Source organism: Coturnix japonica, chromosome 3, assembly GCF_054131305.1.
Source record: "Coturnix japonica strain WE chromosome 3, WE-NBRP24, whole genome shotgun sequence".
NCBI classification, from domain to species: Eukaryota; Metazoa; Chordata; class Aves; order Galliformes; family Phasianidae; genus Coturnix; species Coturnix japonica.
The window spans coordinates 16,253,681-16,275,791 of record NC_140665.1 but is presented as its reverse complement, the minus strand read 5'-3'; the positions used below and the strand labels follow the sequence as shown (position 1 = coordinate 16,275,791).

Here is a 22,111-nt window from a genome sequence, read left to right as displayed (position 1 = left end):
TATCCGTGAGCAAGGTAGTTTCTACTGGCACTTCAGCTCCTAACACCAGAACTAGCTCAGAGTTAGATGTTACCACCAAAGAGAGTAACAAGGACAGAGAACAGAAATCAGGCCTATGCTCAAAGCCCTTTTTAATAAGTAAATAGTTTAAAATAATACCTAAAGCATTTTTTTTTTTCCAACCTGGAAACTGACAAGAGTTCCAGAAAAGATGAACATCCTGAACCTAGTTCAGTCAAGATAAATGCTTTGTTCTTAGTATGTGGTAGCTCCGCTGGCTCTTTGGGAGCAGTTTATATGGGTGAAGGTTGATGCAGCACCACGGTATTTTTGAACCATGTAATCACTACTTGGGTCATGACAGCTCAGCCTCCAGGGCTCTGGAACGCTGACTGAATGTGTTAGATGGGTGATCTAGCTGTAAAACATATTTATTCAGCGCTTGTTCTATTAAAGGATGGCCTTTTGAACAGGGGCTGGTTTGACAGTGGGAATTACACAGCTGTAACAGAAGAAATTCACCGCACAATGCTCTCGAGTTACTGTACAATTCATTTATTACTTAGAATTGAACCATCAAAGATGTGGTCTGGCTTTATTTTAATCACCTCTGGGACTCTTAAGCAGTGGGGAGAAGCAGGCAGAGCTCGCCTCGCCTCATTCCTGACCTCCAGTTAGTTTGTGGAACAGCTCTTCATCCAGAGATTCATTGTGGTCTTTGGAGCGGGTTGACAAGAAGATGTAGCCCCCAATATGCTCATGGATGATTTTGCAGTCTGCGCTCAGACATGTGAAAGCAATAGACACGTTCTGATCAAACTCAATTCCAACCTGGAGAAAATACATACGGAAAAAGAAGGAATGGAGATAAACTGCGTCATTTTTCTGCTTCAGCGTCAGAGAAACAGCGAGTGTGAGCACAGCTGGACCAGAAATACTGTGGCAAAGCAGCACCTGTCTCTGCTAACCAAGAGCTGTAAAGATCGCTGGGTGTGCAGTGTGCTGAGGGTCTTTGGCTTCTTGTTTGTCAATGTTCTGTTCTGGCAGGGCCCCCTTGTGGTCAAACGCCTCATTGACAGGCAACAAAAAGTTTCAAATGATTTTTTTTCTAGTGGCGTGTTTAGTGAGCACATTGAGAAGAGCAGAAGTGGCTCTCCTGACTCTTTGCACATTTAACCAGTTATGTTTAATACCACTCGTTGTTATGTGCTGCTTTGGGGGCCAGGTTTTGATTTCCAACTACTGTTAGTTCTAAAATCCAGCAAAGTGTGGGGTTAGTTGCTAACTGGCTTTTGCCTTTCTGAGAGGCATTATTTGCTCTGGCATGAGGTGTGCAGCAACAGGTACTGTATTTCATCTCTCCTGGCTCTTGCAGATGGATATGGACAATAGTGTAAGCAGGAACAAGTTCAAGGCTGCTTGTGTTTAGATCAGCTTACCCTAGTTCTACACCTACAATTTCAAAGGTGGCTTCAAACTTTGAAATCCAAATGCTCCAGTGGGCTGCTGGCCAACTGCTGGTGGCACAGAGCATCCAGGAGCAGAAGCACCTTGCTATAAATTGCACAATGGAGCATCTTTCTCAAGACCATGTGTGGACATGGGGGAGTTTGCAACCTCAGTCTGGGATCTGAAAAACAATTTGTGCTGCTGCATCCTCAGCATGTAACAGGGACTGAACTACTGCAATTTAGAGGGTGATACATGAATAAGAGCTATTCTTACAAAGAGGAGGAATTTACCTTCAGGTCTCTGTATTTCATCCCACTAAAATCAAGGGCAACCTGAATAATCTTGGTAGGTAGATTTTAAACTTGGAGAACTTAGAGTTTTCTGAACATTCACTACAGTCTCACCGAAGAAAAAAACCCTATGTTATTTAATAACACATCAAACACATTTAAGATTTCCTCTGTCTGAAATGTAATGGCTGAATGCTGGGAGCTGTTCCTGTTTTACCTGGCGTATTTCCCAGTTCACATTCCACTGCTTCATGGCGGAGAACCTCCATGTTGTGATTGGGTCTCCTGTGGCCATATCTATTCTTATCAGCCTGTTGTAGGACACCCCAAGCACGTCTTCTTTCTTGCTTCCTTTAAACCTAAAAAGAAAACCACACCCAACTTTTGAGCAGATTTAGTCTGCGATGATTCTTGTCTCAAGATGCATTTAACATGCCTTCCTGCAAAAGTGCAAAAAAAAGAGTGGGAAATTCACAACAGCCTGTATGCACGTCTTTGAGTAGCAACATCACCACAAAATACTGAGACGTGTTGATTTTCTTCTAGCTTGAAGTGAAAATGAGGTACAACAGCAGCAGAATTTCCTGCAAACAGAAAGTTCTGAGCTGGACAAAACAAGGGAAGGACTAAGCAGGTAAAAAAAATACCATTCACAAAAGCTGAAAAAAGCCTAACTTGGCTGCTGCTTGTATGTTCTGTTATTTTTATCCTGCCTTTGAATTTTCTGTCCTTAGATTAAACTGAAAAGGGAGATAACATGACCTGGACCACAAATAGCATCTTCATCGTTAACTCCTCCACTGAGATACTGTCCATCAGCTTGCAGAAATAAACCATGACATGTTTTGCCCACCCTATAAAATTTAAGGTGGTTGTTACAGAATTAGCTCTGACAGATGGGGCAAAACATCTCTGTGTTAGTTAATTAAATACTGACAGGGAACATTCTTGGGCACTGAACTCAAGTGCCTGTTCTGTTCGACTGCTAGAGGAGCCTCGGGCACAGTTCTGGCTGCAAGAGAGCAGCACTTTCCCACGTGGCTCCCAGGGATGGCTGAGGAGCTGGAACATCCAGGCTTAGCTTATGTTTACCAGCTCTGAGTTCACTGCTAGCTCATGCTGTACTGGTGGTTCACACCCTACTACTGGGCTGGGGGAAACAGGTGAGTTTAATAGTACAGATGTCTGCTGTTCTATGCCAGCCGGCCTCTGTGCCAGAGTACAGTTACCAGCTTGCTCAGTTTATACCACGGATGATTCCTGAGTAGCACTAGGAGAGGTAGTAAGAAATTAAGGAGTGTGCCTCTGAGTTGTGTCAGTGCTCTTCATTCTCTTGGTGTTTTGTCAAGAGAAAAGGATGCGGGTCAGATCCTTTTGCAGAGCCACGCCATATTGAAGGGAAGCATCAGGGGAAATCACTGTGAAGTCAGCAGGACCTTTCTTGTGCTGACTGTTCTTCCAGACTAACCGAAAAGAGGGATTCTGTGTGCTGTTTTCTTAGAGAAATGCCAAAGAAATTATGCTCAGCAAAAAAGCATGCTTTTGTATTCTAACAAATGAGAAATAGAATGAGAAAATGTACAGCAAACCTGAAAACACCAACAAGATTTCCCTTTTTTAAAAAAACATTTTAGTGATTTTATGTCCAGAAGTGTTTAATCTTACTGATGTTATTTCAGGCAAAACCCAGCAGGTTTGTATAGAGGAAAAGTGGAGACTCTCATTCCAGGAATGGAGTTACTGAGTGCTACTGCTATAGAAAAAACCAGTAGCATGGAAGTTACTACAATTAACAAATGCCTCTGGGGAAAACAAGTACTAAGAGAATGTTTCTATAACAAGGAATCTAATAAATTCCTGAAAATCAGTGACTGTGAACAGCCTGCCATTGCCGCAGCAGCGTGATTACCTTACAATGTAGTAGGATAAGCCAAACTCGGGGAGGGACTGCCATGCTTGAATAAAACGCAGCTTTGCCTCCACTAGGGGCATCTGGGATACGTTTTGGTGAGCCTCCAGAATACGAGCTGCCAACTGGGAAACATAGTAAGAGAAAAAGATTTCAATTGAACAAAAATATACACGTTTTCACTAAATCAAACTGCATTAGCTCTGATGCCAAGTTCAGCTATTTAGCGGTCAGTGTTCATGCAGTCATACTGCAGAGAGAACTTAGGGACAGACCTGGAGCTATATGGGCAGAACAGCACAGGAAGGTCTCAGTATTTGGGTTTGTGCTGTACTCAAACTACTTCCAGCACACCACAAAATGATCTTGTCAGGCCCGTTCTGTACTGGGAGCCTGCTGGCAAACAGTGACGAAGTCTCTGTTCAGTTCCCTCTGCTGTCTGTCTTCTTCATCGGGCAAAACTATGGGATGGTATTATCAGGGCAAGGTCTTCCCTTGAGAAGGTGATTCATAGTGTTATAGCACTGCCAAAACAGACTGCTGCAGTGTAGCTTGAATTACTAGTAAAATTCTGGCCCGTGGCTCCCTGCTGGCCAAGGCAGTTGCAGAAGATGAACATCTGAATTGCATGTTCATTTTTAACAGGTCCTCCAAATTCAGCTATCCTGGAGCAACAGTTTGTTCTCATTCAGAACCTGCAGCATTCCATGCGAGAATTGTTTTTAGCCAATTTTTTCATGATTCTTGCCTTGTACTTCTCCTCTGGCAACATGGGCCCTACTCTACCTGCTCTGGATTGACTCCATCAGCTACAGCTGACCTGGAATACCTCTGGAAAACAGTCTTGCTGGAATGTTAAACGCACTGCTAAGGCACAGCTCCACACACCTGGAAATGAACACTCATCACCCTCCAGGTGAGCAGGACATTCTCATAACTGAAGGCTGGGAGGGAGAGACGGAGCTCAGCAAACCCCTCAGGATTCTTTACTGATGTACCATTTGTTACTCAGGCATCTTTTAAGCTCAAGGTGTCATGCATGGGCTAAATACAAATGTATTCACAGTAACAAGAGTCCCCTTCCTTATCTAGCTGCTCTAGTTACTGTGCCATCTATCTAGTCCTGAAAGCAGAGTGTGAAATGTGCAGTCAGCCCCTCTTGATTAGGTGATGGGTTTATATGGATGATGCTGAGTACCATGATGATGCAGAGTACCCTATTACTCTGCTTGAGAGTTATCCTGCACTCATGTGGGCTGAACTCTTGTCTCAAAGGGGCAAATAGTTAAATGTTGAGGAAGGAGGGGTATTTGGTTTAAAATGCAGGCAGAGTCTTCTCTTCCTTTCTCGCTCTGAAGAGACTTTCAGGGACAGCACCATAAGGAGAATGTGATGAGTGACTTAGGAGACAGTGCAGATGTAGGAATACCTGAAATAAGGGCTGAGAGAGCTGTCCCTGTGCTCAGTTTAAAAAAGAGGCCTCCCACTAAGTATTAAAGGGGCAAATAAGTAATGCAAGATGATTCTAGTGGAACCAGTCCTATCCTTTAGCACTCGTCTGCCTGGTGTTTGGAACAACCCATCCCCACCTGTAAAGCCATGCTCCATATACCTGCTTAGACTTGTATTTTTTTGCGTAACGTAGTGAGACAAAGCATTCTGTTTTCATATCTATGCTTTCTGGATCAGAGGCGGCCTGGGGAGACATAGTCCAGTTCTTCATCTTGAGAAATGAAAGGATCTTGTGAACCTCAGGCTGGTAAGAGCTGTCAGCCATTGTTCTGCCTTTTGAGGCTAAAACAGAAGCAGCCATCCACCGAGCATATTGATTCTCCTGCAACAAACACAAATGTCGATATTTCTGGACAAACCATTTATGAAGATGGCTCACACATCTTTCTCTTTACAATCAAACCACAGTGCTTAGTATGTGTGGATGTCTAGTTACATTACTACAAATTTTAGAATTGGACTGTGGGTCTAGACAATCTGCTAATAAATCTGGAATATAAACTTCCCCTTGTCTTATTACTCACGTTATCACATCTTAAGTATACTTCGTTCATGCCAGAAGCAACCGGAATTAGCAACTTGATTCCAAACTTCTTTGCTGCAACATTTACATCCGGTACAACTTCACATCCTAGATAACAGAGATTGAGAAAGAAGTGGATTTATTTAATTAGTGCCTCACTTAGAACTAGTTAATACTGGAAAACTGCACTTAATGGTTGTTTTGCTTTAAAATTGAGGGCCAAGACTTCCAAAGATCAGGCCTAATGAGAGCTTTCTGTTCTAGTTCACTGCCTGGCCTGGCTTGCCATGGATATCAATGCTCTGAGCATGAAAAGCAAGTTATTCACTATGGAAGAGAACAGATGTGGTACTTTCAAAACTTCAACCTGGTCTTAAGAAATGCTCAACACTTAGAATGGAGTGGAGTTAATGAGACAGATTATTTTACCCTAAGTGATTTTTTTTCCCTCATTTTAACCTAAGTGGTTTATTTTCAGAAGCAACTTAGTAGTGAAAATGGGACATAGGTGACATCTACAACAGAGCTGGAGATGTAGATGGAGGCTACATATAATGTTGGTGTGTGCCCTGTGTACTAGCAGTGTTTCTCTTCCAGAAGCACCTAAAGCTGGCTGCAGCTATGAAAATTCCCAAGGCCCAGAGAACTTCTTGGAGGTGTTGCTGCACAGCGGTAAACAGCTACAGCATTCCAGATCATTGCATCATCCATAATCCTCTACTACCAATGTGTATTCGCCATAGACAGAGGTGAGTACTGCCACTTAACAGAGAGGAGAACTATTTGGTAATAGATCACATTCTATCTCTGATTCATCCTTATATTAACTCAGGAGTATGTGCAATTTTACAAGCCAGGTCCAGATAACCCTGTGCTAAACTACTGAATCCATTCTGTACAGCCTTCTGAAGATTCAGTCTGCCTGCTTAGGAGTGTCAGTAACTGAACAAGTAGTTTCAGGACTAAACACAACTGTGCATGTCTTGAGTCTTGCAGAGATGTATTCAGTTGTGATGTATTCAGTTCATTAATGCAAAACAAAACAGGTAAAAAAGGAGAAGAAAATTCCTACCTTTTAGGTTTAGTTTCTCTATAGGTTCTCCCTGTCCAGATTCTTTGTTTTTAAAATAAGATATAGAAGTGTCTTTAAAGACAAACCAATATGGCTTGATAGTTTTGACTGACAGTCTCCTGGGCCTACAAGAAAAAAAGCAATCACATTTGTTGATATTGAGATGTACAAGGCACTAATCATAATTGCCTTGAAGTTACGTACATGTGGTTTCAGTCGGGCAACTCACACTTGTGTCATCGAGGGGAAAGCACGTGCCTGGAACCAGCACAACACCCAGGTTATCCCAGGTGTGTGTTTTTCTTATCCTAGACTCCAGCCGAATCTTACCTGTAATTCCTTTCCCTCTTTTTGTTCCCCTACTCTTCTGTGATTTCTCTTATTTTTTCTTCTTCTCATAAGTGACACCATTTCCTTCCAACAAAGAATATGTATGTGTATATAGATACATACACATATATTTAAGATAAACTCAATAATGCTGATGTAACTCACTAATTTGTTCTTAAACATGAGAAACTTTCCAGCTTTTCCTTAGCTAGGAAATATGCACCCATCAAACTAACCTGTGTGCATTGAATTGTAATGGAGTAGAGACTATCTTTTTGGCTTTATCTGAAATAATATCTAGCACAACAAAATTGTGTTCCTTGTCTAATTTCAGAGGTTCTGTAGCACTCCAAGAAGTAATTAGTTGAAACCATCTTATTCAACCCTGCACACATGTATATACATGGATTAACCCACTTCAGTACTTTGCTAAAGCACACTGATTTCTTTCTAACAGTAGGCAGAAAAAATGTTCTACCACTTAGCAAATTTCTACAATGCATTGGTTTAGTAAGTGATTAACTATGTCTATAGGACATGTTTAATGATGAAACATAACCACTGAATGTTTTTAAAGCAAACTATTCAACTGCTGGGGAAAAATAAACTATCTATTGTTAGAAGCAAGTAACGGCTTAATTCCTTTTAATTCTAAACCACCTTTGTATTGTGCATGTCAAATGCAATTTCTTAATTGGAAATTAATAGCAGTTAACAACAAATAAGCATTTTCAAGTGTTCAGTTTGTTGATTACAAGTATGACTTGTAAACAGAATGAATCTAAAAGATATACCCGTAACAGAAATCTTTATCTTTCTAAAACCTAAAGACTGCTTTGAAGAAAGACACTGTAGACTTGAGGTCAGTGTAGTCACTTAAATAACCCTTAAATCAAGACATTACAATGGGATCACAGAACTGCACTTCCCTCAGTTTACTTATTTAGGTGAGGTATTACTGAGCTGGTTTACTATACTTTTACTCCAACTTGAAATTCATTTTGATGTAGAAAAAACAGACTCCAGGTCTGGTGAGAATGGGGTAATATGTTTGTTTTGTTTGAAAAGGAAAAAAAATCTGCAAGGCTGCTTTCAGAAATTCTTCTCAGGGAAAGGCAAAAGTTCTTTTCCATGTTTCTCACTGGCAGAAATGAATCACAGTAAAATGTGATTGAAAACAAAATTGTAAATTATTTAGAGACAGTGATTGATGAGTGCTAGGAAATTACAGAGAAATATAAAGAGCCTAGACTTTTCACAAGCATAAATATAGATGCCATAGCACCCCAGAAGTTAGAAAGATTTGAGGAGAATCTGGCTTAGAAGCAGTAAGAGAAAGATTTGAATAGGGCAACACTAGGCTATTTAGAGCTATCTGGTGTATTTGCTCAATTATAACCTCAGGATCTTCTGTAAGATTAGAATCCATTTTCAAGGCATCTCTTGTATGGTAAGCTTTTTGTTATTATTGGTTTTAATAACTCACCTAACTAGCCTGAGATAATCAGCAAGTTTCGGGATGTCTGTGATGTCCTCCTATCAGGAATAATCAGGAATAATTTTAGTACAATACACTTCGTAATTGTCTGTTAACTCTGTTAAGAAATCAGGAACCAGGAAGGCTCATCAGAACCAATACATTTGATTTGGTGAAAGCAGTTCTGGGATGCAAAAAGACATACCAAAATATTACTTGATTTTCCACCTTCCAGCGTCACCTCCAGATTAGAAAGTGCAGCTTCTACTTCATCTACTTCTGATTCATTGGTGAAATCTTGTGTCTCTGATGATGATGATAACTTGCTTATGTGATACTAAAATAAATCATCAAGAATCAGATTTGAATGGGCAAATTTATTTCAAATAGCGATTAGCAACACAGAATCACAGCATATGAAAATGCCCTTTGGTCTTCTGGGTCTTGGTCAATTGTTTAAAGTTCTGCAACACAGAACGTCTTAAAGGGAACCACTGAGTCCAGTGTCCTTTCCACTGTAATTGGTGACAAAAGTTTCCCATCTTAATTGTCAAGATTTATATTCCTTCCCTGTATAATCATCCTGTTCTGCATTCTGTGAGGTTGACTCTGCTAACATTTACATTTTGTCACCTGTCAGTGCTATCCACACCACATGGAAACTTGAGAGGTGAGTTCTGTGGTATTCTACAGTGGCAGGCTGTGAATTTTTGGCAACTTCATTTAAATTAAAAAGGAATTTTATACTAATGAATTGTTGTGTCATATTACCCACAGTAAGGGACCACGCCATGATAAATCATGTTAAATTTATATGTACTTAGCATCTATTGTGTAGCATCTTTATCTTCACACTGCGTTATAAGGTTTCTTTATTTTTGTCTGTTGTGATCACATTCATTTGCGTATTAGATTTTCAGGAAGAACAAATAAAAGAGTGGTAGCTGGTATGAGAAGCAACACTTCATAGTAATCCCCTTCAGAATAGACAGAATGGTAACAAAGTATTATCTTGTGAATGGTTAGCTTTAGGTAGAGCTAGTAAATAGTTCCATGAAATGTATGTGTCAATTTGAGTAATGGGATGCTGCCACTGAATTTATTTGTTTTAGTTAGTTGATGCTCCTTACTCTGTCTCACTCAAATAGGAGGCCGCCTGACCAAGGAGAGCTACTGGCCTGCGCTCGGTTTGAGTCCCGTCCTAGCTTGTGCCTGCTTCAAGAAAACAGGTTTTGCAGCTTGGATCAAGTACGTGCCTGTAGTGCAGCAAAGATCAACATTTCTTCCTCTGTGCAGTCAATTTCTTCTAAGAGGATGGCCCAGCGGGCTTGCTCATATATTTGGTTTATTCGCACGGCATCATACTATAGCGAAAAAAGAACAACACTGGTCATTCATGGCAATCAAGGTAAAGATTAATGTCAGCTGCAGCTGATATAACATTGGATTGAAGCTGTAAAAGTTGACTCCTTCCTCTCCCTAACTTCTGCCCTGCTGTATGTTCCCATCTTTCTCTTATACAAGCTCACATGACTGTAATCGCACAGTGACTTGCTGATCCAACAGAAAATGAATGAGGACTCTGTGGCTGAAGTAGAAGGAAAGACTGAGACTTCCCTTTTTGTGGTAGTAGGTTTTGGACTGGCTTTAGCCAAATGCGGAGCCATGCTGAGAGTAAAAATAACACCACATGGCTGACAGGAATATGACGTTCAATAACTTGCTACCGACAAAAGACAGAAATTCTTAGTCCTTACTTCCTCTCTTTTGCTTTTGGCTTTTTTGGTTCTGGCTCTCCTCTTTCACTGGCTGGACATTTGTCAGGTCCTGCTGTGAACTGCTTTAATTCACTATCCATTTTTTCAACATGGATTAGTTTAAATTTGTTTGGTTAGTAAACTGAAGTGAGTCATGGATACTCAAGCTCCAGAGCTGGTGGAAGGCAGCTGACGGGAGGGTGAACCTGGGAGCATGACCTCTCTCTTTCAATAGTTTCAGGATACTCAATAGCTCATTGCTATCTTAGGTTATTTCATGGCTATGGCAACGAATGGAAATGTCAGGGCTGCTGAAGCTGAGGCTCCTATTTGATTTTTAGCGGGGATGGCATTTCATCTGAAAGAAAACATGTTTACAGAATTTAAGGAAAATAATCATATGAATGGCAAACCCATTTCACATTTAACTCCTGATTTATACTAATCATAGTTTAACTTCTCAAAATGTACCATCCAGGACCTTAGAAACCTTGGCTTAATGAAACCACAGTGTCTGATTGACTGTTAGTTGAAATAAACGCATATGAGAGGCAAACTGAGAAAAACATATAGGTGATTTTGGAAGACTAAGTCTTGCTTTCAAATGGGACTCCAATACTTTTACTGAGCTTTCCAGAAGTATTTAACCATCCAGATATATTGAAGCTAATTTGATTTAAGTGCCTTGGAGATTCAGAGTCCAGAAAAGCTGAATATTCATTAAAGGGCAGTAGAGCATAAATGTCACTTTCACTCCTATTTTCAAAATTAGGGCTTATACTTCTAGATCATTTAGGTTTAGTTTTTTCCTTTAGTTTTTCTTGTTAGGAGTGAAATGGAAAGTAAACCGTCCTCTCTAGAACTACAGACACTGTTTCTGGTGCTCTTCAGATCTCATCTTTACACTTAAGATCTTATCACAGGTAAAGAATAGTAGTTGTGTGTCTAGAGGGGAAAAGTGCAGCCATAGCTGAGGGGCAGAATTAGAATTTTATCTCTGAAAGGCCTGTGACAAATCCTAGCTAAAATTCAGTATCTTTGTGCTACAGCTCCGTGACATGAAAGCGGTCAAAGAGTGAGCAACAATAAAAACAAAGCTCTTACTTTTGGATTCAAATCAAAGAACGTGTAATATTTAAAGCGTAGAAGAAGCTGATCATCCTCCAGAATGCCTTGTTCCATGAGTGATCGAGATGAATCTAGCCAGCTGTGGAAGAAAACAACTCTCAAATTCATTTGTACAGGAAAGCTATCACACCTGCAAAGCTGCAGTGTAGTTATGAAACAGAGCAGTAACGAACTAAGTCTTGCAAGTCAGGGAAAAGTTCACCTTTCAAGTCATAACTTGAGAAAGTGGAATATTCATATAGGTTTCCAACTTTCATTGGATGAACACAGTACCTAAAATCTTCCTCTTCTTTTTTTCTCTATTCAAAACATTCAGGACTAGATATCACATATTTTTAATTCATCAGAACTTACTCAATTTATCCACATGTGTATTTCCACTGTTCCTTTAAAGTCTTCAGAGTTTGCTAAGCAGTCTTTTGCTATACCCAGTGCTACTCGCTTCACTGGATTTACCATAATCTAACAGAATTTAATCTGAAGTCTGCGCAATTGTATCATTCATCACTTTAAAACAAGATCACATGATCTTGAATAAGGAAAGAATGTCAAAAATAGTCGACGTATTTTCAAAACAAAGCCTAGATCAAAGCATGTTTATGAGTATAAATACAGCAATTTATCAAGGTTTTGTTTTCAAGGTCTCATTTGCCCTTAGTAAGTTGGATTAATGCCACCTCTGTTCAGCCAACTTACAAAGAAGTCAGAGAGCTGTCTTACCCTGCATTGAGTTTGGCTTTGTCAGCTAAAGTCCGAGGCTGATACATCTCTGCTAGTGTTCCTGGAGAACAGTCGGGATGACTGAAGGCAAGGATGCTGCAGTTCTGCTCAGTCAAGGGACTATCGCTGAACCAAGTGATTGTGGAAGAAGCCGGTGTCCCACTGATGGGATCGTAAGTGGGCGTCATGGTTTTACTATATAAACCTGGACTCGCTGGAAGTTAAAGCAGTAAAATATTAAACCATGGAAAACTGCCTTTAGACTTATGTAGTCTACCATTTTCCACTGCAAGAGACTAACTAACCTTTTTCATTTGAGACACTACTATCTCTGCTGTTTGCAGCAGTCCTTGTCCTCTTACAGGCCAAGCACCCAAATGGATAGAAGTGCTTTTCCTTCTTCTGTGAAGTGCATCTCATTTGTGTTAGACACAGGAAACACTCCCGTGTTTTTATTTCTCTTTTTCCTTGAAGGCTGCCAAAACTGTCAGTTTTTTTAAGGCTGGTCTCACAATTTTAATGAGCAGCAGCACATCCTGTGTGCGAGGCCACAGCTGATGACCTGTTTTGTGGTACTGCCTTTCAAACAACAATGGAAAGTAGAGCATTTACACAATAGAAGAATATAAATATACTGAGGATTTCTTGAAGCTACTGATCTCAACTCAGCTGTGTCTCTGTGACTACAATCCTACACTGAACTGCTCCCCTTGGTTTTAATTGCATAACAGAACTCCTTCCTCTTTTAAACTTTCAGTCAGAAGAAGAAAATTTTACTGGTTTCTCATTACCTGATAATCCAGAACTCGTCGGAGAGTTGCACAAGTTTAAAACGTCCTCTGTAACCACTTCTTTGCTATTCTTATCTTTTTTCTTCTTTTTTCGGAGTGTATCTTCTGGCTGTTTCAACAAAGAGAGTTCTTCTGACCGCCTGATATCTACAATGGCAGTTTGGGAAATGAAGGAACATGAAACATTGGAAACTTAGAAGACTACGTCCAAAAAACCCCCCATGGTTAGGAACGACATTTGAGGAAGCTTCATAATGCTCCTGAACCTTAATTTTGGCTGTCTGAAACAAGTACCCATAGAAAATCTTGGTAATTCAGTGACAAGGCCAGAGAATGGGCAGCAAGGGTGAGTTTTGCCAGCATTTAAGCCTGCTTAAGAAGTCAGCATGTTTTAGAATTTGAGAGGAAATACTCTCTCTCTAAAGGTTCCACGGTAACCTTTGAAGAAAACCTCACTTTAAATGTATCATATAGAAATAAGCAAGAACAGAAGTAGAAACAATGTATTTGAAATTCACTCCTTTGGGGTTTTTTTTTGCTTAAAAATGTCTTATTTTACCCACAAGACTGTCTTGTTGATACTCTATTCCCTACTGCAGTACTGATTCAGACACGTATTATCAGCTGCAGATCTGAAAAACATGCAAAATACTTTCATCTTGGGTAAGCAAAGACATTTTAAACTCTGTTCACGTATGAGAAGAGTTAGAAGATTTAATCTGGAATAAAACGCGGGTAGAAATATTTAATTAAGCCAAATGTCAGTTGAGCAATTACAGCATTTTTATCAGAGTTGTTAGATGTAATAAATGTGCAGACCATCCACTGCTAGAAGATGAAGCTGAAAGCTACCTTGTAATTAGTGTATCACAGAATAGATTAGGTTTAAGGGACCTTAAAGATCACCTAGTTCTAAACCCCTGCCAGGGCTGCCAGCTTCTAGATCAGGCTGATCAGGGCCCCAACCCGGCCTTGAGTGCCTCCTGGGTTGGCATATCCACAACCTCTCTGTGCAATCTGCTGTTCCAGTACTTCACCACCCTCCAAATAAAAAATTTCTAACATCTAACCTCAATCTCCCCTCTTTTAGTTTAAAGCCATCCCTCACTGCCACGTACAGCTTCTTGTCCATCAGGACCCCCAAGTTCTTCTCTGCAGGGCTGCTTTCAATGAGTTCTTCTCCCAGTCTGTATGTGTATCTGGGATGCCTCAACCCAGGTTCAACACCGTGCACTTGGTCTAGTTAAACCTCATTAAGTTCTCGTATGCCCACTTTCTGAGTGCACCATCAACAGGACCTCAACTATCCAGTACTCTTGCAGCTCATTTTTGACACTGTTTTCAGCAGAGAATGGGAACCACTGACATGCACTGGTTACTACAAACAGAACACTTGTCATTTCATCCTACCTCAACTCAATGACACTTCTTAGGCTAGCAGGGAGTAAGGATTTTACACAAAAACAAGGACACCTAATAAAATGCTCATTTAGCTGCCAGAGATTTAGCTTTACTTACTGAGAATTTTGCAGATGTCACTGACGGCTTTGAACACCACAGAAGAAAAGCTGACTTTCAGTCTTACAGTCTTCATGTTTGGCAAGCGAAGCCGCAGCATTTTGTGCTGAGTAGTAAAGAGCAGCTTAGCATCTGCCTGTACCCCACATTTATCCAGAGTCCAGTGGGTTTTCAGTAGCCAGCACTTTTTTTGCTCCCACCAAAGGGCGTAGTCTGACCAATCTTGTGACACTTCTAGGAAAAAACAGTAACAATATATGAATGATAATCCTGATGTGAATGACAAAACCTTGACTAAATGAGATTGAAAAGCACACACATAAGGAAAGAGACAAAACATTGCTGCTCTTTGTTCCACGGGGAATTCCGAGATTGAATGGATTAAAGGAAAGCTTCACGTATTATATTAATAACACCATACAAATGGAACGGTCTTTACTCACTGATCTGATCCACCAACTTCAGCATCACTCCTCCAACATGGAGGTCCCCTGTGACCCGCAGTGTAAATTCCTTTTGCTCCTCTTCACACTGATGATCGACTGTCACCAAGAGCTCCCAGGTGTTAGAGCTGTACTCACTTGAGGAAGTCATTTTCTGTACAAGCTCTGCAAAAAAAAAAAGAAACAAAAAGGATATTTTTTCCTCTACTCTTTGAAACCAACACACATCTTCACAGTCTCGAAACATATCCATATTGCCATGATTTCACAGCAGCCTTAGTAGGAAATTCATATGTGTTCTCCTGTTACCTCTGAACTAAACTCTGTTCTTCTGATTACTCTTGCAAGACAGAGTGGGATTTCTTTCAATTCTGGGTGTATTTTTTCCTGTAGCTGTAGGTGGGATCTGTCCTGGCAATCTATCCACTGAACTGAGGGATTTTGTTGACTTTCACACTCACAGCTGTAATTTTCACTGCAAATAAAAGTTTACATTTAGAGCAAAAGGCAGAAGAGTTCTACCCGAGTATTTTACCTATTCGGGTAGGTGTGTGTGGGAGTGTACAAACATTTTAATGGCTCACTGCCATCAACATCAAGGCACATAGCAGCAGTTCCAGCTGACTGTCTGCTTCTGCAGGGATGAAAGCATGTATTCTGTCTCAGCATGATGAATCACCTGAGATTCCACCAGGTTCCTGCCAGGACAGGTACACAGTAATCATGCCAAGCCAAACTAGGAGAGATGCTCACAGTAGAAGCAAAGCAGGTTATCATCAGTAGAGTTCTGCTAATTAGTGAAGAAGGAGCTTGTAGGTGTACAGTGCCTGATGCTGCAGGAAGCATTTGGGATATTTACCCAGTGAAAGAAGATAGGAGATTATTACTCAGTGTCCCACCAAACTGAACACTAAGAAACAAACCTTTACAGTGGAAGTTCAGGCAACAGAGTGGATGACTTCCATTTATCACAGACATTCAGCAGTGTATGAGAATTCAACTCACAAAGACTTTGGCCTCTGGTGCTGTATGCAGGCTGCTTGAATGTACAAAGTAACTAGTACTTGTTTACAAAGAAGGCTAGAAGGGACACAGGCTTCTGTAGATCCTTAAAAAAGCATTTAGTAAGCTAAATCATTCAGCCTTAATTAGGTGAAAACATAAAATCAAGGCCCATTCCCACAGGTGAGGAGTGACAGAAGGAATGACCCTTTCTAAGACTGACCACGGGACAAAAGCAGACTTGTTTAGGTTATATGAATGTAAAATGAAGCTAAGGGTTAAATACTTCATGCCTAGAAACAGGGTTTTCTAGTTTTTATTCCACCTATGCACCAAATTCATAATAATAAAGCTTTATGTTAATGATTAGATAACAAAGGAGGGTTTATGTGCCAAAAGATACTATTTGAAGGCAGCGCCGAGTTCAATGTTCAGAGGTTCCCTTCCAGAGGCACAGAGAGGCTCAACAGCCAACCTGTTCCTGCTTCGTCTTCCCCAGACTTTCAAATGTGCTTCCTAACTTCTTACAGCTTAACAATTTCAATGGGAAGTCTTCAGATTTGTTGTTAAATGACACAGCATGTAGTATTTGCACTATGGAGTACAGTGTAAAGTCATCTAACCATTTCAGTCAAGTTCTTTGAAAATCTGTTCTCCGAATACCACCGTTGCAGACTTGGTTTCTTGAACTCCTTTGGGTTCAGGCCATACTTTGTGGCAATCCTACTGATATAAAAGTGGATATTTAAGGGATAATACAAATATGGTGGCAACGACAAATCTATTAATAAGAAAAAATGATTCCAAATGTAAGGGCCATGAAAATGTATGTGTTAAGATCTGATTGATGCCAAAAGAAAGTGAATGATTACATAAAGGAAACAACCTGTCTGGCTGAAAGCCATAATTGATACAGTCTTTTTCCCCTAAAAGGAGTTTAACTGGAACAGTGCTGAGAGTCTGCCCTGAATGGCTCAAATCGTGACTAGAACAGAGAGCTCCAACTCTTGAACACCAAAAGGCCAATTGACACTGTGGAACAAACGCTGTTATTATGTTCCTGCATGTGCCAGCCTACACCTTTGTCACCAAATAGTTACTAAACTAAAAACTAACAAGGGCTGGTGCTTAACCAAGAAGTTTGTTTTGTCTTGGTAAATAAAGGCATCATGCTGTATGCTGGAAAACACTATAGCTGTACTGCTTCTGGGATACAGCTGGGATCTGTGCTGCTATACAATACATGGATTTACCAGCTTAGGTGTGCTTTAGATCAGGACACTGTATGTATTGTGGAGGCAGTGTGCAAGAGCTCCTGAGCCCCAGAACACCAGGATTCAGCAGAAGGGAACACAGCGTGCAGGAGATCAGTTGTTACCATTGCACTTTATTCACGGCAATAGGAAAGTCACAGTGCCACCAATCACACTCCTGAGCATCCATAACAACATTAATATACAAAGAAATGGACGGCTGGCTAAGCATGGGGACCATCTGATTGCAGTTCAAGAGTGCAAGTATGAAATCTGGCAGTGTTTTTGCCTACACTTCAGTCTGCTGTGAGGCAGTATTACTACTGAATTACTAGTATCTGTCCAGCAAAACCATACGGGGAACTTCTTTTTCAATTCACTGTATCTTGCCAATCCAATTCCGTGCACAAATGCTTGTGCTGATGTGGGTGAAAAAGAGCAGCCCGAGGGCTGGGTGAGACACACTCACACTGCGGCTTTACAGGCCTGGAAAACCATGGCCTGAGAGCAGCACATTCTGGCAGCCCGTCATTCCCTGGAGCCGCTCTCCTCCCCACTTCCTCCTCGAGAGGTTTGAGTTTGAAGATAAGGAAACACAACCACCAGTAAATCCATCGCAGAACAAAGCCCAGCCTCAAAAGAAGTGGCAAACCCTGCAACGGGCACAACTGACTGCTGTGCATTAAAAACAGAAGGTACGGCCCCAACTGCCAAGAGGGGCCATACAAGTCCTGTGTCTTAAACCTTAAGGTGGGCACTGGATGTGCTGGTGGGGCAGCATCACTGCAGAGCCTGTTGGCCAACACAAGTCTCCAGTGCAGCCGTTACGCCCTCATGGAGCTCTGTGCAGATTTTAACCTCAAGCTTCAAACTTCGTGTAGAAATACATGCGGACATGACCTTGTCTGTACAGGAACAGATTCACCTTCAGGTTAAGCGGGGCACACAGGCAGCGTGCCGCTGATGGCCCTGCAAGCTCTCAGACCAGGCAGCTCTATCCACAAAGGGAAACGCTTTGGAGCGCATTCCGCACGGAGCCCAGGCCTTTGAGGAAGTGCCCAGCTGCTGCCACCCCAGCGAAGAGATCTCCCCAAAGGGCCTCGGTTGGGACCGGCTCACAGCGCAGCGATTAAAGCAGCTCCCCAGATAATAATCACTAATAAGCTCAGCAGACCCCACGCTCGCCGCCGCTGCTCCGCGCCCCTCGGCCCCGGCACGGATCGCCCCGCCGCCCGCGCCGCTCCCGGTTCTCGCTCACTCACTGGGGCCCGGCCCGGCCGTCCCTCGCCTCCCCGCCCGGCTCCTGCTCCCTTCGCCGGCACCTGGCTTCTCAGCGCCGGGAGGAGGAGCGGCGCCCTGCCCGGCCCTACCCGCTCCGCGGCGGGGCCCCGGGGGCTGCACCGCTCAGGGAGCGGCCCCGCTCCCGCCCCCTCTCCGCGACAGCCAGCCCGTGGCCGGGCAGCCGGTCCCTGCCCCAGCCTGCCCTGCCCTCCGCCCCCCTGTCGGCGCCTGGCGGGCAGGAACAAGCCGCAGCTCGGTTCTTGTGTTGCCCTCGCGAGGGGCGGCCCGCTTTGCTCCGGGCTCGGGGCTCCTCGCGGTGCCCAACGGCCGGGACACGTGTGCCGAGGGGCTGTCTTTAGTTTGCAGGCGTCTAGAGAACGCTGAGGAGGCAACCGAAATGTGCACCTTAACTCTTTGCTCTTCGGAATACTGAGCACCGACAAGTGCGAGTGACAGCTGGGGACATAACATGGCTCTGCTCACTGTGCTGTCGGTCTCTAGGACAGGTTGGCTTTTGTGGAAGAGGTGGCTGGGCTGTGGGGAAGCTGACAGCCACCCTCTGGAGCATGGAGCGGAAAGCCATATCGAGAATGCGCCATATCTCACCATTAGGAAGTGAAAGCTGCTGCGAAGAATCCATAAACATGATGTAGAGTTAATATTTAACATCAGAGTAACTTTTAAAAAGCTGTGACTCCATATCCAGATACTGTTTGCAAATGTAGCTACGCAGATAAAAGCTGCTTTGAAGTGACTGTAGATAAAGGCTTTCCTTTTGTCCTGGAAGGCTTCCTGTGTGAGTTGGGTGCTGGGTGTGGAGCTGAGAGGTGGGACAGCCCAACACCCCCAGTGCCAGACCTGGCACCTGTGTGTGTGGGGGAGGCCCCATGGGGAGCTTGGCCTCATTTACATCTAACCTGAGCACCCCAGCCCCAGGCTGTGGAGACACATCGGGTGTATGAAGAGTTGTTGCTTTCCGGATGCTGTTGTTGAGGAGCTTGAGATCAGTGGTTACTAGAGAGGAAAGTTCAGTTTTGAGGGTGAAACAGCTGGGAAAATAAAAATGTAGAATGCACTGATGCATCTCTGAAACTCCACTGGGAGCAAACAGCTACTCCCATTAGAACAAAGCAGATGTGAAATAACTGAACCACAAATAAAATCACGACCTTTGGTCCCTTTATTGCTGCCATAGATTCAGCCACTGAACTGCTCTAGCAACACTGATCTTTTCAGACTGCAAGCACACCAGGACTGTGTAAGCATCAAACATCCTTTAACTCAAAACCTTGAAAACAAATGCCTTTCTAGACTCAGTCACCTGGAAGCACTGATGGGCCTTTAATTGCCCTGATCAGCCTCACCTGAGCCCTCCTGTTTATAAACCCAGTAGCAGCTGTTGAGCTTGGATTTAGGTTTTTAGTTCTTGTGTGAGTGATGCTGGTGATGCTTTTGGTACTGAAGGGCCATGTTCTGCTGTGTGGGGTGCTATGAGGCATGTTCTTCCTGGGCTGCTGCTGGAGAGAATTCTGTAACCCATCCACCAGATCAGTTGGAGAAGAAAATGCATTTACTGTGCACTGGAGAAGCTGGATGAGGAAGAGATGTGGAAAAAGCAAGAAGACAGCTAAGTCTGTGTAAGTTCTGTTTGAGTCAAGTGTGAGCTTCTACAAGATGTAGGTATCAGGAAGAAAGTGTTTTCTTTCAGTCAGCATTGAACAATACCTGCACTGTGAAAAGCAGTGAGATGTTGCAGAGTAAAAGTATGTTTTGGGGGCAGGATACTCCTCTTCGGCTATTTCCCAGGAGGCTGAGGAGATCGGTTTTGGAGAAGTGTCATTTGTCCTTTCAAAATAGTGAATGGGGAAAACTGTAATTGAGCAACAGCTCTTCTCTGCTGTAGTTCCTGTTGAAAATCACAGGAAGCCTCGGTTTGCACCCCCTGCCTTCTTTACCAGTTTCCATGCTAAAATCCCCAGCAGTCAGTAACGAGGCTTATTGGAGGCAGTACCACGTGTCTCTGCCTGTTGGTTAAGAGTCAGCTCATTGGTTCACAGTTTGAACTCTCTTCCTTTAGGATCTATTGATGTCTGTAATAAAGTCTCTTAGTAGGTAAATGTGTATTTTGAGAGCATGGGAAGGTAATGTGGGCAAAGCAGAGAACTGTATGGTATAGTTTTTTTTTTTTTTAAATGTATTTCTTCTTCTGGTATACTTTTTACAGCTCCTTTTTACTTTTATTAGGCCAATGTTTTAAATTACCACCAAGCAGGCATATGAGATTTGCTCTTTTATCTCCTAGAATCATTATTGCTTGTGCTTATGCTTCCCTTAACAAGCACAAGGCCCAAGGTAGCCTTTTTTTCTTGGTGGGCCTCTGTATATCCACCATGATTTTACCTTAATTATGGGAAGAAAACTTGCTCAGAATTGAGCTTCAAATACTGTTGGGGCCGCTTTGGCTCATGGATGCATCTGGTCTTCAAATTCATGTTGCTTTCTAGCCAGCCTTACTTTAAATCACTTTCACACCCTCTACTGAAGTGCCTAAGGTTATAAAAGAATTGATTGTTGTGGAGGTAAGTGAGCTAGCATGATGCCTGATGCTTCCAATAGTGCTTGGGGTTCAGTTACTTTTCTGTTATTCCCCTTGTGAATCTCTGTAATTACATGAAGCTTTGCGTAGCAGGATGTGTGTGTGGTGGCAGTGCTTGCACACAGGTGGGAGATCTTTGTTACAGCTGGTGAGTATTAGTGACCTGTGATTAACTTCAATAGTGCACCTTGGTGCAATTGAAGCTAATGGATGGCAGAGCTATAAGAGGGTCAATTTTTTTTTCCCCTCCACTTGTGACTGTATAATTGTAGTATAGTCTAGGCTATATTAGCTGTTTGAGGTTGATGTTAGTTTGTTAGCATCAACCATGAGTGATCACAGCTAACGCTGCGGTTTGTTACTGGTAGGTATGTGAACAAGTACCAAGTGTGCACATTGCAGGAGGAAGACATGAATAACATAACTATGACTTGCTGGTAAAGGGAAAATTGTGTCTCTTTCTCATTGACATGCTCACTGCACTTGCTTTGGTCAAGAAAAGTTTAGTCTGCAGTGATGCTATGGATCTAATACTTCCTTCCTCTCTGCAAACAAGCTTTCCTAATAGAGTGTGTCAGGCTGAGTCAACTCTGGATCCAGAGGAGAACCACGGGGGCCAGGCTGTGGGGAAATTGTCAACTCATTGCAAGCGTGGGTTTTCCTCACTTCTTGTTAGATGCTTACTCACTTCAGCTTTTCTCAAGTCATGAGAGAGTTCATTGAATTTGGAGGGCAGGAGGTGAATGCTGAATGTAGCCTTTGAGGTGGAAGTTGCTTAAGACTGTAAAGTAAAGACTGTAAAGTTAGACTGTAAAGTACTGACAGATGGTCTGTAGGTAGCTGGCACCTTTCTCCTCAATGAAGCCTTGAAGGTAAGATCACTACACTGAGTTTAAAAAGGAAATAAATAAATAAATTTTAAAACCTGTTTGTCTTGCTCTTTGTTTAGAAGAGCTCAAGCTTCTATTGCAGATCTGAGCTGGGACCTGAAGTTGATGTGTCTTGAGTCTCCCAGGATGCAGAGCAGACAGCCATGATCTATCATGAATCAAGCTTG

The 22,111-nt window shown here is 42.4% G+C and overlaps 1 protein-coding gene and 1 long non-coding RNA gene across 9 annotated transcripts in view; one reads left to right on the top strand and one right to left on the bottom strand.

Annotated features, from left to right (window-relative positions):
- The window catches only part of LOC116652411 (uncharacterized), a 190,354-nt gene that overhangs the window by 16,269 nt on the left and 151,974 nt on the right, over positions 1-22,111 (top strand). Inside the window, exons 2-3 of the long non-coding RNA XR_014944502.1 lie at positions 4,297-4,567; positions 6,284-6,435. This is a non-coding gene — a long non-coding RNA (uncharacterized LOC116652411). The remainder of the gene's footprint in view (positions 1-4,296; positions 4,568-6,283; positions 6,436-22,111) is intronic.
- On the bottom strand, positions 535-18,509 carry FERMT1 (FERM domain containing kindlin 1). Of its 8 annotated transcripts, none has more exons than XM_015857009.3 (17): positions 18,440-18,509; positions 16,548-16,650; positions 15,232-15,397; positions 14,923-15,087; positions 14,480-14,713; positions 12,962-13,108; positions 12,171-12,384; positions 11,427-11,529; positions 9,822-9,929; positions 8,771-8,902; positions 8,575-8,624; positions 6,759-6,883; positions 5,688-5,794; positions 5,264-5,485; positions 3,652-3,776; positions 1,960-2,101; positions 535-831 (listed from the first exon to the last, which is right to left on the bottom strand). In XM_015857009.3, exons 4-17 carry the CDS (start codon positions 15,071-15,073, stop codon positions 658-660), a joined length of 2,034 nt encoding a protein of 677 aa, XP_015712495.1. In that variant the 5' UTR covers positions 15,074-15,087; positions 15,232-15,397; positions 16,548-16,650; positions 18,440-18,509; the 3' UTR covers positions 535-657. The 8 variants fall into 8 exon arrangements, 7 of the variants coding, with proteins under 7 accessions (XP_015712495.1, XP_015712496.1, XP_015712497.1 ...); XM_015857010.3 differs by having other exon boundaries at positions 16,548-16,647; XM_015857011.3 differs by lacking the exon at positions 15,232-15,397.